This window comes from Trichoplusia ni, chromosome 3 (genome assembly GCF_003590095.1).
Source record: "Trichoplusia ni isolate ovarian cell line Hi5 chromosome 3, tn1, whole genome shotgun sequence".
NCBI lineage: Eukaryota > Metazoa > Arthropoda > Insecta > Lepidoptera > Noctuidae > Trichoplusia > Trichoplusia ni.
Genome location: NC_039480.1, coordinates 17033779 through 17046448, shown reverse-complemented (window position 1 = coordinate 17046448; position 12670 = coordinate 17033779). Strand labels below are relative to the sequence as shown.

General features: G+C 36.6%; 1 protein-coding gene across 1 annotated transcript; it reads right to left on the bottom strand.

Annotated features, from left to right (window-relative positions):
* Positions 1 to 1465: 1465 nt before the first annotated feature.
* On the bottom strand, positions 1466 to 12213 carry LOC113508734. Its single transcript, XM_026891817.1, has 4 exons — positions 10471 to 12213; positions 7810 to 7940; positions 7305 to 7605; positions 1466 to 3759 (listed from the first exon to the last, which is right to left on the bottom strand). Exons 1-4 carry the CDS (start codon positions 12211 to 12213, stop codon positions 2017 to 2019), a joined length of 3918 nt encoding a protein of 1305 aa, XP_026747618.1. The 3' UTR covers positions 1466 to 2016.
* Between the last annotated feature and the right edge of the window lie 457 nt (positions 12214 to 12670).

Here is a 12670-nt window from a genome sequence, read left to right as displayed (position 1 = left end):
TTTGTGTTTTTTATTCGACGATAGATAGAGATCGATATTTTAAATCAGTGGCCCAAGCGAATGTCAGTTTTACGATTTAATGTTTTTTTTTAATCTTTTAACATGGATTAATGAGGTTATAATAGCCACCTTGCGGTCATTACTCGAGAGGTAAGTGACAGATAATTTAATTCACACAACATTGTGACGACGAAGTTCAGGGCCCCAGTTCTGCTATTTACAAAGGTCGATGAATGAATGGTGTAATTGGATTTTTGAAACTATTCCTATTCTCTAAAGCATTTTGCCAACACATTAAGTGGAAATTCATTGTGTTGAAAAAATCTTAGAATAATACGAACAGTGCCAATATAATCCAATTTTCATTAATTCAACGGAAATTGTAAAACAGAATCGGGGCCAGGTTTTTTCTTAAGTAAGTCTCTTTCCTTTGAGAGAGATTATTAATCTCGAATCGAATGTTTAATTTCATGCGTCCCTATCTAAGGCTTACCCACATCTTACAACTTAGATACCTAAGTAGGTACCTTCTAATTAAGTTATTAAGGAAATCGACGGTTTACAAAAAGACCAAGTCGCGTTTGTTTCTTAAATGGAGAAAAAAACAATTGACATGTTTGAAATCAATAGTTCTTTATATTAGTTTAATGTTCAGAAATATCACTTGACAACAATATTATTTTTAAGTAGGTAGGTATGTAATTTTAATAGCTTTTATTGCTAACTCATGTTTACAAGTAATTGTGCACCGATCGACTTTAGGTATTTTAATAGCACTTTAATAGTCAATTGGTTACCAATTGTAATAATGCATACAATGCGTTTTATTGTACTTATAGTGGACTTCGTGTAGATGGTGGCAAATTACAATTACCAACCTTAAAACATAAAGTATTAGGCTTGTTTTAGAATCGCGGTGACCGAACGCTAGTCGCCGGCGCCGACTGCTATTAGTACCTTTATAGTTATGGACTTTGTATCTTTTGCAAAACCATTTTTTTATGTAGGAAAGGCTAAGTAGGTAACACTTTTTGAAAGTCAAAATACAAAGGACAGCTCACTTATCCGCCTCTTCCTAAGTTATCCCGGGTATAAGTCGTAGTTTGGCGTTTGTCGACGTTTTATACGTTTATTAAACTTACCTGTTTTCATAAATATCTTAATATGCTAACCAAGTATTTGTTTATTAAAAAGCGACTGCCGCTATAAGGATCCTTGTTTCGCGCGATGTTTCGCCCAGTCAATACAAGCGTTCGAGGATCACACAAATGCTTGTCCTAAGCGGGGATCGAACCCACGACAAACGACACTTATTTCAATAGGACAACGATGTTAAATTTGAATAAATTTTAGGTTATAACCAAGTTTATACAGAGATGTATATTAACATTTTCTATTTACGGAAAAGGGACGACAGCATTATGTAGGACGTAAAATTAAAAAAAAAACAATTTGTTCAGCAAATACATTTAATTTAGTCAACTTCGTTTCAATTATGTACATATTTGTTTACATTTTGTCTTTCTATAAATAAACATTCAGTTAATTATGAGGAAAATTTTCCGTATTGTGTAGAATTCCCTCATTAGCAACGCGTTTTTTGCTTTATCAAATAAAATACGTAACATACGTGATACAAACAGATTAAAAATAATAACAAATAAATTCGCGTTTATCTATCAAAAGCATTCAATTTATTTTCTAACTACATACATGCAATTAAAAGCGAGATTCAATTGATTTGACTTTACATGATACCTCAGTACACAAGGATATACACAAACATTGTAAAAGTATATAAAACAGTACTGTAAACGTTTCCAAGTCCAAGTAAAATAAGTTTCTTGTTTCACAAACACGATTCAGTGTCATTTTACTATTGTACGTCGAGCGGAATGTTAATAAGCACATGGGATATGTGGTATATGTAAGTATAATATTAATAACAACAAGAATGTTCAACACTCAATATTAAGTACAAATAAAACTAAAATTTGATTTGTCAGTACATATTAGCTACGTCATTCGCACGGAAGGTAGCCCGTCCTCGCCTTTCTCGTCTAAAGTCAACACCTTGCCGTACCTCTGGAGCAGTTCCAAAACGATCCCGTTAGTCCACCCGAAGCCGGACTGGACTATATACTCTCCGCCGCTCCCATGCTCTCCTGGCTGCAGAGCACTGTATTTCTCAAACATCTTCTTCCATTTCGTATAGCCTATGTAATTCGCTCGAATCCACACCGCGACTTGTTCTCTTGCTAATTTTTGTGCTTCTTCATTGCCACTCCTCTCTAAACCTCCAATCATAATACTCTGAAGGGGCGGCCATGCGTTCGGGAAATCCCATTGCTCACCTGTGTGCCACAAGGAAGTAGGAATACCGCCGGGGAAATTAAGAGCATTACTTGAGAGTAAGTACTTTACCAAATGAGCAGCGTATACAGGAGCGCTTGTACGTTCTACCGCACCAGCCCATAGCGGGGTTACACAGCTCGGATAAAAGTGTTTCCGCGGTGATTTCGCTACCATATCATAGTCATACCAAACGCCGTCTTTCTGATTCCACAGCACATGGTCTATTGCTATCCTCCAGTACTTAGCTAAACTCCACCATTTCTGTGCGCTGCGCCTGTCTTTAAGTTGGTACCTCAGATCGCCCATAATTTGTAGGGCTCCAGCAAACATCGAATTTAGGTCAACTGGTATTATTCGCGTAACGTGTACGTCGGATAAGTTGGCCGAAGTCAGATTGTCTGGGGTTACGAACCACCTCGACGAGAAGTCCCAGCCGCTCTCCGCTGCACTTTTCATCTCCATGTAGAAGTCGTCGCGCTTGTCTTCAGGTAGTACGCTACTGGTAGCACAATCCTCGTAATAAGATTCCGGTCGCGGGCCTTTGTCATCTTTATCCGCCTTATAACGTAACAGCATGTACTGCTTGCTATTTATTGTAACGGTTATTCTCTTCTTAGCTAGCCAGTATTGAAGTTCCCTCTCTACTATATCAATATTTGCTTTTAGCCAAGTGACGTCTCTAGTCGCGGTAAAATAGTCTTTCACCATAGCGGTCAATAGTGGTGGTTGACTTCTCCCCAAGTAGTAAATTCTGCTTCCATTAGGAACATACCCTAATTTATCCACGAGATGCAAGAAATTTTCAATGACACCTTTTGCTGTTTGCATCATATTACTAATCAAGAGACCACGAACTATCCAGTATGTGTCCCAGTAGTACATCTCTTTAAACCTTCCTCCTGGAACGATAAACCCATTTGGCACGTAGATAAAGCTGTATTGTTCAGAGTGGCGATCCACATCCGGCGAGACCTTTCGACCTAGCCCCGGCCAAATATCGATGATATCTTTTGCGAACTCTTTCAATTTAGGATCCGTAATCTGTTCTAAAATTGGTGGGTTTGGGTCGAAATCCGGCGGATTCCAAGCGACAAGCTCATCTCCATCAATAAAATTATCATCTACGAATTTTCTAAGTTGATCCCGAGATGGTTTATTATTTGTTTGTCTCATAAGATTCGTGAAATTGGACACAGTTTCATTTTCGGTGCGGGCGAGTCTTAAATCGACAAATGTCTTCGAGTCAGGAAATATTCTGGCAAGTTGAACGGTTCGAAGTAGTTCACCGGTGCAGTAAATGGAGGAATTGCAAACGGGGACGATGTTGATTGCCTGCGCGCACCCTAGCAGACCCAGCACCGGGTACAGCGGTATATACCGCGACAAACTAATTTTGACCATTGTTATTCACTATCACAATTTTCTCTTGCCATTAACTGGATTGTGCTGGGAAATGCACGATAACCGCAATGTTTGAGCGTAGAGCGTACAGTGAGGCGAGCGGACGCGGGGCGAGTGGCCGCGAATCACAGCTGCAGCACTCATAAAACACATTTTGTGCATCATGACGATCACTCGTCGCGACTGCGTTGTGTTGACTGTGCGATAGGTCGCCGACCTATCTCAGCTGACACTGCACCGACTACTTTCACTAACGCGAGACATATTTTCGGGAGTGAAATATACACGCTGTTGATTTCAAGGTCCTTGTGATTTATCTAAATAAAACGCGCGCGTGCCCCTCTCCCAAAGTCAGAATACAAACTGTCATGTTGACGTTAGATTCTTGTCTTTGAAAGCGGAATGTCCAATCACAGATGTTTGAGATTATCAAACTTTATCATCCTTGTACGTCACTCACAAAATATAAAATGTCCAAAGCATTTGTAATACGTTCTAATTATTGGGTACGTAAGATAATAAGCGGGTAGGTTACTACTACTAACTTACTGTTTAGACGTGACTGATACCTATAAATAGATAAGTTTATCTAGGCATCTGAATAATAGGCAAAAAAATCGGTATATTAGATTTATTATTTGAGCAAGTAATTCACTTGAAACTAAGTTAACAAGTTACTAACAAGGCCACTCGAATGTCGGTCAGTAATACCAATTATTATAATTTATTGATAGCAATGGATATTCCTGGTTAGATAAGAGAATTAGAACCGCTTACAGGCTATGATTATTATTTTACCAGTAGCTACCAATTATCTGCAACTTCCTTACAATAATAAATAATAGATATAACATCAATCACATATTCTTTTGACCTACTTTACTATTAAAATATGAAGGTAAACCTGTAAAACATTACTACATGCTAATAAAATACCGAAATCATTAAGATTACCTTAGCATGTATTTTAGTGAAGCACATCTTTGTTATTTCACGTTTCAATAAAATAAATACACTTAACGAAAAATGCCTTTATTTCTGCCTACCCTTTCAGGGGAGCACAGCATGCAGATGCTAAACATTTTGATATTGAGACATGCTAACTCCATCTATATGTAGTTTACGTAAAACAAAAGGGAATGCTCAAGTTTCTTTGAAAAGCTAATAGATGGCGCTTCCAGCTATAAAAGAGTTATGCTGTTGTGGCCGCGACTCAGAACTCAGAACTAATATTTATCTAAGCATATCGACGATGAAGTGACAAGAACCTTTATCTACCAGAACATGATTTTACAAGAAACGAAAAAAACGTTTCAAAAATTTTAAACACAAGTTATGATAAATATTATTATTGGATATATATGAAATAAGTATCGGGTATAGGGGGCTATGTGTGACTAGTGTATATACAATCAACTTTTTGATTTAGACGTAGATAGGTGATATTGCAATCTAGGCTTTGATAATATACATTATAATAACAAAGATAGAAGATATTTCTAGTAAGGGAATTCTATAATATTTTTAAAGAAAAGGCATGATTTTCTTACAATAATTTTAATCAACTTAAAAAAAATAATCACATAATTAGAAAATAATATTGTCTTATTAATTATTACAATCAAATATCTGATAGAACATAAAAATGGCTTAATTGCTTTAGAGACGTAATTAAAAGAAAACAAAATAATCAGTTTATAATTAATATTATTGGAACAACTAGGTACGTAATCTGGAGTGTCGAAAATGGAAAAAGTGTGAGATGAGTATATTTAAGGAAGTTTGAAAGTGGCACCAGTGACTGAAAAGGTTGAGAGCAAAGAAAAGTTGGATGGGAGTGTTAGGAAAGAAAAGAGAATCAGTGATAGCGTGATTGCTGACAGGATAGAATGGAAGAAAGAATATTGTGTTGCGTCAACCCCAATTAAAATAGGACAAGAGCAGGAAGATAATGATGGAAAAACAGCTATGTTATCGCAAAAATTATTAAATGTATAAATGTTTTAAACAAATGGCAAAGTGTCGTAAAAATTATGGCAATCTTTAGGTAATACTGCTTTTAGTTGTTGCAAGTGATTGTACTTCGTTACAGTAATTGGAATTTTGGTAGGATGTAGTTGAGGATAGATTGCTTCCGAAGCTAGTAACCTAGGTCTGTGCGGTAAAGGTATCCACTCTTCGTCAAAACCCAGTTTAACTTCGATTGTCATCGTATTGTACTTTATTACTCTGATATCTACAACCTGTGGATCACCCGCTTTGCGACCTGGTCGAATACTTTTATAAAGCATATTTTCAGGTCGGGCATAATCTTTAACAAATTCATGATCTACATTAATTGCTTCATAGGGGTTAGTGCTTCGTGCCTCTTTGGTAATCGTAACATAATCACTGGGCAAATGTATTTCCCGATTTTTGAGTTTTCGCTCAATGGCACTGTGAACCGAGTCACACTCCATCTGAGTGTGACCTGGTTCTAAAAATTTTTGCATGATGATTACGTTGTGTTTTTTGCTTAAAAGGAGCAGTGCATTTGCCAGCACAGAATTACGATTTTGGTATGTGCACCCGTCGGAGTAAATAACAATTGGTAACTGATGTGGAATACAATGTCTCTCTAAATAATCAATTAAAAATGTTGCAAAAGTGCTAGACGTTAAATCAGCAGAAGTTTCGTCGAACCAATAACAAGTGCAGTGCTTGGTTACTAAATTAAAAACAGTGAAATTATGGCACGTTAACTTTGTCTTGAAATATAAAGCACTAGCAGTAAGGTAAGGACAAATCTTTACAGCCTCTAAATCCATAGTCAAAAGTAAAAATTCTCCAGCAGCTGCTTTTTTCTTGTCCTCTTCTTTTTCTTGTCTAGCTCGGTTTTTCTTAATTACATGTATTTGGTAATCTGATTCATTTAAATTACCCGAATTGTAACTTGAACAGGTGTCACACATGTCCTTTTTAAGCGTAAATAGTGACAAATTTTTTTCATGAAAATTCTTTTCAAATGTAAATCTACTAACATTAGGTTGACTAGTTTCAGTGCAATATTTCTGATACGCTTTGTATAAATCGGTAAGAGAACGATAGATTGGTTCTATGAAGAGTTTAGATGTGTCTTTTCTTGCGTAATGAGACGGCAATTTCGGCAAACTGGTAAAAAAATTGTTTAAAATAGATAGTTTCGTTTCTACTTCTGCTCTTGGAGTCTTTGTTTTGGAATCATATATTGCATCATGGTTTGAAGTCATGCCAAACTCACTCTTTTTTACCCATGCTTGAACAGTAAACGACCCCAGTGCTAGAGTGTTTAAAAACATTTGTTTACATACCTGTACTTTATTTGAACAGTCTTTCTCAATTGGCAAAAAATATGACAGGGTTCCTTCCCGTCTAGATGGTTCACTAGCTGATTTAGTCTTCCGAGATGTACTAGATCGTGTCACCAATCCCGTAACATAAACTCTTCGTTGATCCCAGGTCATTTTCTTCCAAAAATTGCTATGTATATCCTTCCGACAATCTTCACTGAACCTATCACAGCCTCTTACCTTACTCTTCTTACAAAAATTGGAGACGCAAGTTGGTCCTAACCGTCTTGCTTGTCTTAAAGTATCTTGTTGGAACTTCCTGTCTTTTGGTTTAGAATAGCCAAGATACTCTTCACCTCGCATTCGCTTCAAACGAGCCTTATTCCTTTTCCAAGATTTAGGATCAGCATTGTGACGACGTTTTCGACCTTCTTCCATATCTCCATAATCTTTTTGGTACTCAGTCACACATTCTTCAGCAGAACTCCTTTCTTCAGGAATTTGGTAAACATCATCCGATACAGTTTCGATCTGATCCGATCTGGTAAACGCAATTAATACATCAAGATTATTGCTAATGGCTAACAAGGCCGGAACCGATGGCGACTTTTTTAGGGAACTGATCATGTTGTGTGTATCCTGTGTTAAATCAGATAATGACCAAGATCTTACTACGAGACGACGACGACTGCATGAATTTAAAGAAGTAGATTCATAATCATTATTGTCGAGGATTTCTGTGGGCTTAAAGTTAGAGACATCTGGTGAACTTAAAACATCGACGTTGGTGTTGATAGCTTCCTTTGGATTAGCATCATCGCTTTGTTTAGGACTACAGCATTTTCCAGAAAGAGGCGTGTTGATATTATCTTCAGGCTAAAAATAAATAAATGATCATTATCAAAATATGTAAAGTTAAGGAATTCTTACAAAGTAGGTATTTACACAGCAGAAAAACTTTATACGCAAAACCTTAACATGTTTTTTAATATCTAACCATTTCGTGTTGACGTCCAAATATCTGTTCATTTTCCTCAGGAGTACAATGTCTTAGGTTTGTTACCAAATCATCTTGTTGAAGTTCGCTAAGAATCCTTTTGCTTCTCACTCCTTGTAGAAATCGAGCCATAGCGGTAGTAATAATAATTATTGTTGGTCTATAAAAAAGATGATTATTATTGTTGATGACTAAACACCAGTATTTTATTGTTAGTGCGAAATAAAAGTAATGATCCAATACTAATTAAACAAAAACAATTGCTTCTATCTACTTAAAATATACAAATAAAATTTGTACACTCGAACAATAACTTCTAACTTCTTGGAACACACCAATAGGAATAACGATAACATAATAGTCTTATGATATTATTGTAGTATAAAGCTTAATTTAAGTAAACGAATAACAAAAGCTTTATATTTTATTATTATAGTTCGGAAAAAAAACAAGAAGACTTCATCGCTTTTAAGATAACCTACTGTTATTGATGAACATATTCATTAACTTTAACAAATACACAAAAAAAAAAGAAAATACACTACTAAATATGTTTTAACTGTATAAGCATTATATAAGGCAAAAAATAATTACCTGGTATAACAAAAATCCCACTATTTACTTTAAAAATAACAAAAAACACTCTTTACGCCAACTTGCACGTTGCAACTTGCTCCGAATTTAAACGAAATGACAGAAGAAAAAAGGTAAGCGAATATCGCATGATCCGTTATACCCGTCTCACTCCCGCATTTTAGCCTATCTATGAAATATTATCCTTCCTAGACGCCAGCGGGACCATCCAGTCGGCCGGCAGCTGCGTGAGAGTAAGGACGCGTCTAGCAGGAGTGAAGATAGGAGGTCTTGACAGAAATAATTACGCGAAGGTTATTTAGTCGTTATTGTTATTAGTTCATTAGATGATATTGTCAGCAAATTTGAGGCATAGTTGCTTAATAGTTATTGTCAGTTATTAATAACTCGTTAAAAATAAGATATAAAGTTAGCTGCTTTTGCCAGCTCACGCAAACGATTATTTAAAGTCTATCTACATAAAAAAAGTAAAATCGCAAAAATGTCAGTTAGGAGTTCTTGTCACTTCATCGTCGATATAATAAGCGCAATCTTGGTCCATGTGATCTTCAATTGAATGAATAGTATATTTTAATCGTTAGAAAATCCTACTCTATTAAATAAATAGCATAATAAGTCAGGAGTATTGTAACAGCAAATTTAAATAATGAAATCCTCCGAAACGGCTCGACCGATTCTTATGAAATGTTGTGTACATATTCGGTAAGTCTGAGAATCAGACATCTATATTTCATGCTCCTTTTTTCCCTAAAACTTATTGATATGGCAAAACAACCCTTGCTGGGACAGCTAGTATAATATTGTGTATTATTATAATACGTCTGCATTTAACACGCATGTTTTACGTAAATATTCTCATAATACATACGTGATACACTATACTATTCTAATATATAAAGCTGAAGAGTTTGTTTGTTTATTTGAACGCGCTAATCTCGGGAACTACTGATCCAAATTGAAAAATTACTTTGGATCAGTAGTTCTGTACTGGCTTTATGCTATAAACTATCACGCTGCGACTAATAGGAACGAAGATACAATGGAAAATGTGAAAAAAAAGGGCAGGTATAAATCATAAATATCTTCTACCCACGGGGACGAAGTCGCGGGCAACAGCTAGTTGTATAATAAAAATCATGTTTATATTATATATCTATACAAATCATTTAAAAGTATTTTAATTAGGTACATTATGATTTGTGATATAATTTATCCAGTTATAAATATAACAATAAGTACAGTTTTGGTGGAGTGCTTTGAAAGTTTAAGAAATAATTTTATTATTAAATTAGTAAATAGTCAGTCGATGATGCTTTCGCATAGCTTTCAATATAATTGAATTAAACAAGTAATTCAATTGAAATATTGATAGTTACATTTTAACTCGATTATAATTTATAAACACACAGAAATATACCAAAAATTATGTTGCAAGCTTTGACAGAAAATGGCAGCACACTACCCACCAATTAGCGGATTGGTTTAGCGATGCTTGACAGGGTAGCCGAGTGGTTGAGGTCACCTCATTAAGCCCATTCTGCGCGAAGTGTCAGGGGTTCGATCCCGTGACAACAGTGTTTGTATCCGGGTCTTTTCTTTCGTTTTTATTTAATAATTATAGAAAATCAACACATTTTAAATTAAATTAAAAAAAGCTTTTTATTTTCACTATTAATTGGCAATTTAATACTTTAACCCTAGTATAGGTGCACCAATTTGCAATTTTTATATGAGATCGTATAATATCCAAGTGTATGTCACACTTTATTAATTCTCATTAACCTTTTTTATGTCTGTGAACATAATTCCTCATGCCTTCGTGACTCGGGTATAGTCACTCTCAGATTCATCAGGTGAATCCAATTCTGATGGGTCATGTGCAGTTAACTTGCTACCATACTTTTTCAAGAATTCTAGAACCACACCATTACTCCACCCGAATCCGAACTGCACGTTGTACTCGCCTCCACCGCCGAACTGTCCAGGCTTCTCTGTATCATATTTTTCAAACATCTGCTTGTACTGGAGGAAGCCAGAGTGACAAGATCGGACGAATTTTTGAGCTACTTCGAAAGCCAACTTACTCGCCTCTTTGGTACCAATGTTTTCTAAAGCATTTACGACGATGCTAACTTCTGGTGGCCACACGTTAGGATAATCCCATTGCTCTCCAGACTCAATTAGTGAGGTAGGCACTCCACCCGGGAAGCCCAGACTACCAGACTTTTTGAGGTAATCCACAACCTTTGGCCCCTGTATCTTCACTAGGTCGATTGCGACAACCCCCTGCCACAGCGGCGCCACGTTCGATGTATAGAAATATTTACGGTGAGCGTTGTGTTTGAAGTTATAATCATACCAAATTCCATCCTCATCGTTCCAAAGGACCTTCTGAATGGTATCCATCCATTCCTTAAACTTCACTTCATAGTGGTAAGCTTTGCGATCATTATTTAATAAAGAATGAAAGTGGGCTATGTTTTTAAGAGCACCGGCAAAGATACTGTTTAAATCCACAGGAATAATGTACCTAGTGTGAATGTCAGATAAGACGCCGTTGTTGCTTCCGTCCGCGGCGACGAACCATCTCGATGAAAAGTCCCACCCGCTCTCAGCAGCACTCTTCATGTCAATATAAAACTCTGAACGGTTTTTCTCGCTCATAGGAAGAGAAATATTATAATCTTCAAAGTATGATTCTGGTCGAGGTCCTGCACTAGGAACGTAATACCTTAGAAGAGTGCAGTGTTTGCCATCTTTCTCAAAAGCCACAGTTTGTGTATCTAACCAGTAGGATGTTTCATTTTCTAAAGATGCTATATTGTTCCTTAGAAATTCAAGATCTTGGGTGTATTTATAGTAAAGAGCCACCATATCAGTTAACATGGGTGGTTGACTCCGCTCCTGATAATACCATCGGCTCCCGTTAGGAATGTGACCAAATTTAACTAGAAGCTCTATGAGATTTTCAATCATGCCTTTAGCAGTATCTTGCATACCGCTTATAAGGAGACCTTCGATAATCCAATAAGTGTCCCAATAATATATCTCCTTGAAACGTCCTCCAGGTATTATAAATCCGTGGGTGACAGGGACTAAACTAAACTGATCAGGCTTTTTGCGAACCTCTGGCTTGACCTTTCTCGCCAGCAGTGGCCAAATATCATTAATGCCTTTTCCGAAATCTCTTAAATCTTTGTCACGTATTAAATTAAGAAACTCCGGATTGTCACTGATATCCGTTGGCTCCCATTCTTCAAGTTCACCTTTTTCCGAAAAGTATTGGTCAACGAAAGTTTTTAGCTGTTTTCTCGTCGGATTTTGGTCTGTTTCTTTAAGCAGATTGTCAAAGTCGCCTAACGTTTTTGCTTCATCGTGTTTCATGACGAGATCGACGAAAGTTTTAGAGTCGCTAAAGATTCTTGCCATTTGGACATGGTGAAGAAGGTTGCTATCGCAGTAGACTTTCCTCTTGCAGTTCGGCGGGAGGTCTGCGGCGTGAGCATACCCCACCAGACCCAACACCTGGTACAGTAAAATATAACGCGACAAATACATTTCGAACATTGTGATTCACTATCACAAGCAGACTAGACTAGTTTCTACTAAGTAGGAACTTTGCGATAAGCGCAATGTGTGAGCGGACGCGGGGCGAGTGACCGCAAATCACAGCTGCAACACCCATGAAAAACACATCTGTTGTATGCCGATCGTTTAAAAATAAAAGCCTAGGAAAACAGAATAAGCGATTACTTTGTATTTAACTCGTTAGACTTGAAGCATATTGCTTTGTAAGAACCTATTGTATTTACGACTAGCTGTACCTCTGACTTTGTCCGCATGGAATTTAACAAAAAAATAATTACATTTATTTTGCTCTTGTTTATTATCTTTTAATCTCAGATTTTTTTATATATACAATATCTGGTGTGTCAGCATCTTACAATATTCTAAAACAACAACACTTCTGGCATTTCTCTCACGTGGAAAGCTTCCCGACGTGACGGAACTGTGG

Excerpts from the sequence above, each read along its gene's own strand:
- LOC113508734 (XM_026891817.1), bottom strand. The coding sequence starts at position 12,213 with ATGTATTTGTCGCGTTATATTTTACTGTACCAGGTGTTGGGTCTGGTG. Across the intron at positions 7,941-10,470 it reads ACTATACCCGAGTCACGAAG|CCTGAAGATAATATCAACAC; the intron begins GCATGAGGAATT and ends ATTTATTTTTAG. Across the intron at positions 7,606-7,809 it reads CCAGATGTCTCTAACTTTAA|ATCGGATCAGATCGAAACTG; the intron begins GCCCACAGAAAT and ends TGCGTTTACCAG.